The sequence below is a fragment of the Mustela nigripes genome, chromosome X (assembly GCF_022355385.1).
Source record: "Mustela nigripes isolate SB6536 chromosome X, MUSNIG.SB6536, whole genome shotgun sequence".
NCBI classification, from domain to species: domain Eukaryota; kingdom Metazoa; phylum Chordata; class Mammalia; order Carnivora; family Mustelidae; genus Mustela; species Mustela nigripes.
Window position 1 is genome coordinate 25,066,486 of NC_081575.1, and position 5,192 is coordinate 25,071,677.

General features: G+C 47.7%; 1 protein-coding gene and 1 pseudogene across 1 annotated transcript; one reads left to right on the forward strand and one right to left on the reverse strand.

Annotated features, from left to right (window-relative positions):
• Nucleotides 1–2,574: 2,574 nt before the first annotated feature.
• LOC132007005 (testis-expressed protein 13D-like) lies at nucleotides 2,575–4,140 on the reverse strand. Its single transcript, XM_059385180.1, has one exon. The coding sequence runs from the start codon at nucleotides 4,138–4,140 to the stop codon at nucleotides 2,575–2,577; it is 1,566 nt and encodes a 521-aa protein (XP_059241163.1).
• Nucleotides 4,141–4,204: 64 nt separating this feature from the next.
• LOC132007006 (large ribosomal subunit protein eL18-like) overlaps nucleotides 4,205–5,192 on the forward strand; it is a 74,818-nt pseudogene continuing 73,830 nt past the window's right edge.

The following is a 5,192-nucleotide window of genomic DNA, read 5'->3' on the forward strand; positions in this document are numbered from 1 at the left end:
TGTCCAGATCTTTATCCCCGCCTTATACCAGAGGAGATTTACAGTACCAGCCTGTATTTAGTTTTATATAATCCTGATCATTTTTTTTCTAAATTTTTCATTTAAATTCAATCAATTAGCATGTATTGTATTATTAGTTTCAGAGGTAGAGTTCAATGATTCATCAGTCTTATATAATACCCAGTGCTCATTATATCATGTGCTCTTCTTAATGTCCATCACCCAGTTATCCCAACTCCCCACCCCCGCCTGTCCCACCACCCTCAGTTTGCTTCCCATGATTAAGAGTCTCTTATGGTTTGTCTCCCTTCCTCATTATCTTGACCAAATTTTGCTAAGGAAGAGAGGAATTACTTAGAGAACAGAGTGAATGGAGGAAGAATACTGTTTATGATACCTAAGCACTCTTTAATCCCTGCCATGACCCCAGAGAGAAGATAGAGTCCCAGAGGGGAATGGCTACCTGGTGCATGTAGGGAAATGGACCCTAGGCATTAGGGCTTCCAGCGTTGGCAGACATCTCCAAACCCCACTGACCCTGAAGAAGCAAACATGCTTAGCTTCAAGGAACCATCTGGACTTGGTCAGTAAGGGTAGCATGGAATGAAGGCCCCAGAAAATACACTTCCCCCTCCCATTCTTGGGTAATTCTTATTATGAAAGGGGCCCTCTCATAATGAACAAGATTGAACTTTCCTTCACTTTGTTGGGAAAGAAGGAAGACACAGATTTAAGCTGCCACCTCTGACCAACCTGTCCCAACACATGACACAGAAGATACAGGGGGCAGTGCATACTCTTTATTACTAATTTGGATCAGAAAAACCCTGGAAGATATTGAGCTAGGTAAGCTGGGCAGATCTCATGGGGGAAACTATAACATCTTTTAACTATAACATCTTCTAACTATAACATCTTTTAACTTATAACTATAACATCTTTTGTTCAGACTGAAGATGATCTACCTCCCCACCCCCTGGGCTCAACCCTGGCTCCCTCCTTCAGCTACTTCAGAAGAGCACAGATACTTGTAGAGAATACACCAAGTGGGAGAGAAGGGGACCAGGGGAATTCTCAAGAGTGTTTGTCCCAGTCCAGTATTATTTTTAATCTAATCCAAGAGAAGCACGATGTCTGTCCACCTTGCGAGCTCTTCATCCACTCTTGACTGGAGAGGGACTTGGGATGGAGGTAGACAAGACTGAGGGTTCATGTGTATAGCCAATACTCCCTCAAACACTTTCTTTAAGTCACCCAGTAGTCTTTCAGGCAACCAGGAAGAATAGTTTTTCCATCTCAAAGGAAGAAATTACACTTTCAGAAAAGTCCTGCCTTTACTTCCTCATGCTACTTTCCAAATCTTTGCCACTGCTCATTTGTTTCACCTAGGAGCAATGAGATGATTAGTCTAGTAATTCTTCTCATGAAAGTCTCTTATGTTGCTCCCAGAACTGCAAAAATAACTGTTATTTTAATTGGCTTTACCCAAAGGCCATAGTATACACAAGGCAAAGAAGTCACCTCTTATCTCAAAGTATGCTCCCTCTTATTATCTAAACAAACTCACCAAAAAGTTATGATGTGTGCATTAAATATTAACATATGGCTCTAGCTCCTAATATACACTAGGTAATCAACAACTACTTGTTTAATGAATTAAATGTAACCCATAAAATTTGCTATCGTCTATAGAATTTAACATTGCAAACCCCTCAACTCTTCCAAATTAATCCCTTGTCCCAACAGAGAAATTAAATTCTAACAAAATTGTTTTGCTGTCCTTTCCCCCCTTATGAGTGCCAGAGCATCTCTTCTTCCCTGACTTCCTCTCATTTTTCTCAGTTACAGCCAATGGGGGTCTCAGTGAGGTGTGGGTCAGCTGGAATCAAGGTGTGATTTCTTTAGACTCCTGGGAGATCTTCTAATGGGATGGGTTCGGCTTCTTCAACAACAAACAATTTCTGCAGGCTCAGAGACACAAAAACAGGCCTTCACCTATAAAACTTAAAAACAAGAAGCAACATGAACACTGTAGTAATTTAAAAAGGAATAATAACATTTTCAAGGAAAAACAATACTCCTGAAATTCAATACAGTTGTAACTTGAAAACACATGGTTGTTACTAGCCAGCAACATAACATTTTCAGGAAAAAGAGGTTAATAAGAAAACAGAAAAAAGTGAAAAAGGAAAAGGCTTCATAACTTCAACCTCTCCAGGGTGTCAACCAGTCAGCATCAGTTATCCAGAATCCACCATCTGTGAACTTAAATGAAATTAGGAAAAATCCCCTATTTAAAATGTGTGATACTCAAAAAGTAGTCTATCCTTGTTAAAATAGATATATAAAATAAAAACATAGATATATCTATGCTCGTGTGTGTGTAATCAGAATGATAAAAAGTGATTATTGGTATTGGGATAATGGACTACTTTATTTAATTTTTCTGTACAATAATTTTGGTTTTCAAATTTTCTGTGAAGTAAATGAGCTACTTTTTGATCGGGGTAGGGGGGCGTCTTACGAAATTGGTTTTTCTTTGGAGTGTTTCCATTCTTACTTACCTTCCTAAAATTAGTGAGGTTCTCCTGTGTCCAGGCCTCCACTCTCAACTGCCACACAGACTTTCTTGCATTGATAGCAGGGTGTGCACCATGAAAAATTCATAGCTTTACACCATGGGCAGTCCCAATTCTTTGGACTGCATCCTGAGGCAGGCTTCTCCTGGAGTTGGGAATCTGAGACTTTTTTCCCTTTTAGTGGCTTGGATTTCTGCCCTGGAGGTTGCTGTTTCTTGGGGCTTTTTATCACACCACTGCTCCTGCTGCTTCCCAGTGGGGATGTCCCCTGGGGCCTCTCTTGATCTTCTTGGCTGTGGCTCTTGCTGTTCTCCAGGGGGTACTTCTCCTGGGGCATCAATGGACATTCCTTCTGATTGGAACTTCTGTCTTCCAGGGGTGTTGTCCCCTGAGGACTCTCCAGATCTTTCTGGCTATGGCTTCCACTGTCCTCCAGCGAAGTCTTTCCCTGGGGACACACAGGACCTTCATCTTGGCTCTGGCTTCTGCTGTCTCCCAGGGGACATCCTCCCTGGAAGGTCTCAGAACATTCCTCCTGGTCACAGAACCTCTGTTCACACAGTGGTGCCATCTGCTCCTGGACCCCCACTGCAGCCCATTGGCCAGGTGGGTAGACCCCCAGGGGTGGCATGAGGGGCATCTGGAGTGGAACTGCTGTTGCTGTTGTTGTTGCTGCTGCTGTGTCTGCTTCCACAACTACTGAGTGTGGTAGAGGTGCCCAGTATGGGAATCCCATTTGGAATGATGCAGAGAATGGGAATGGATGTGGCACCTGCACTGGCAGAGAGGTCTGCAAAGCCTGGGCCCAGGAGCTTGGAAGTGCCTGCACATAAAGCATGGCTGCGGGAGCTGCTGCTGCGGCTGCCGGAACTGCTGCTGCGGCTGCGGGAGCTGCTGCTGTGGCTGCGGGAGCTGCTGCTGCGGATGCCGGAGCTGCTGCTGCGGATGCCGGAGCTGCCATCCGGGCCTCCAAATGGTGCATGGCCTGTGCCTCTGTGGCCATCATCTTGCTCTTCTCATCCATATCCCCTGGCCAGGCAGCGGCCCCACCTTGTTCTGCTCCTGACTCAGAGGTGACCTCCTGAGGAGGTTGGTCAACCCGGCCAGACTTCTCCGCCCGGAGCAGTCGCCCACGCAACACATTTCTCTCATCCACCACATGCTGCAAAGCAGCCTGCGCACATCGAAGCTGCGCAGCCACCTCCTTGCGCTCCCTGCATAGCCGCTGCAGCTCGGAGGCCAGGGCCCAGGCAGCGGTCTCGCGCTCCTCTACTTGCTCCTGCAGCCAATGGACCCGGCACTCCTGCTGCTCCCGCTGCCTTGCGCCCACGCGCACGCTCAGGGCCAGCGCGCTCCAGGCGCAGGCCCGTTTGATGGCGTGCGGCACCTGCGGGTCCGCCACCACGGCCCGAAGCCGGTCCTCGACTTCGTTCCAGGGCCGTGAGCGGAAGGCCACGTAGAAATCTGGGCCGCCGCCGTTCAGGAGGACTTCATTGTTGATGAACCTGATCACCTCGGTATGGCGGAACCCGCTGGCGTGGTCCCCAAAGTCAACCGCCATGGCTGCTGCGGCCTAGTTAACCGACTGACTGCTGTGGCCTAGTCAACCGCCCGCCTCACAGGCGATGCCGCTGCTGCCGCCGCCGCCAGTAAAGGTCCACCCCTCAGCTCCCTACCGAGTCCTGCCAAAGTCCTCTCTCAGTCCTAGCCTCCTCCTTGGCTTCTTTTCTCCCTCACTACCAAGTTTTTCCTTTTAAAAAAAAAAAAAAAAGGAAAAGAAGAAGAAAGAAAGGTGGATTCTCTCACCACACCAGCCCCCAGTGCGTGAAGGGCGACAATAGCGTGATGCGTCACAGACAACAGCTCTGAGCTACGCACGCCACCGCAAGGTGTGCTGGGACCCATCTTTCAGGCTAAGTGCCCCCTGGAAGGCGAACCGGGTGGATGACTGCACTGGGTAGTACAATGGTCCTAGACAGGGACGGGGCACATCAGATTCCTCGGCGATAATAATAGTTGTCGCTCATGCACATAAGGTCTTGGGTGGGACTTTCAAACACACATACTCCCAGTCTTAAAGAAAGGGTGAATCAGAGAAGGTCAGAGAATTTCTAGGGGAGGGAGAGAGTCGAGGTGGAATCTGATGTTGCCAGACCCCCTGTTCGGGGGCATAAATAGGGTGCAAGTCTGGGGTCTATCAAAATCTAGAAAAGGGACAGGACAGTGTTGACAGTGAAGGCTGTGGTTGTGCTACCGCTGTGGGAAAGGGAATGAAGCTGCATGTTGGGGCAGCAGTGGGAACCAGGTAAAGAACAGGAATATGTCACCCCAAAATATGCTACTTTGGCACATTACTTTGAGTTGAAGTTACTTAAGAAACAGCTGATAAGCAGGACATTCTAACCCTCCTTTGTGCCCCTGAAAGGAGGAACTAAATCACGCATGTGAAGTATATCCACTCTATACTCTATACCCAAAGAGTAGAAGGCACCTTACCACCAGAAATAGGGAATGAATTTAGGGCTAAGAAGGCTACATAAAGGGGCGCCTGGGTGGCTCAGTGGGTTAAGCCGCTGCCTTCGGCTCAGGTCATGATCTCAGGGTCCTGGGATC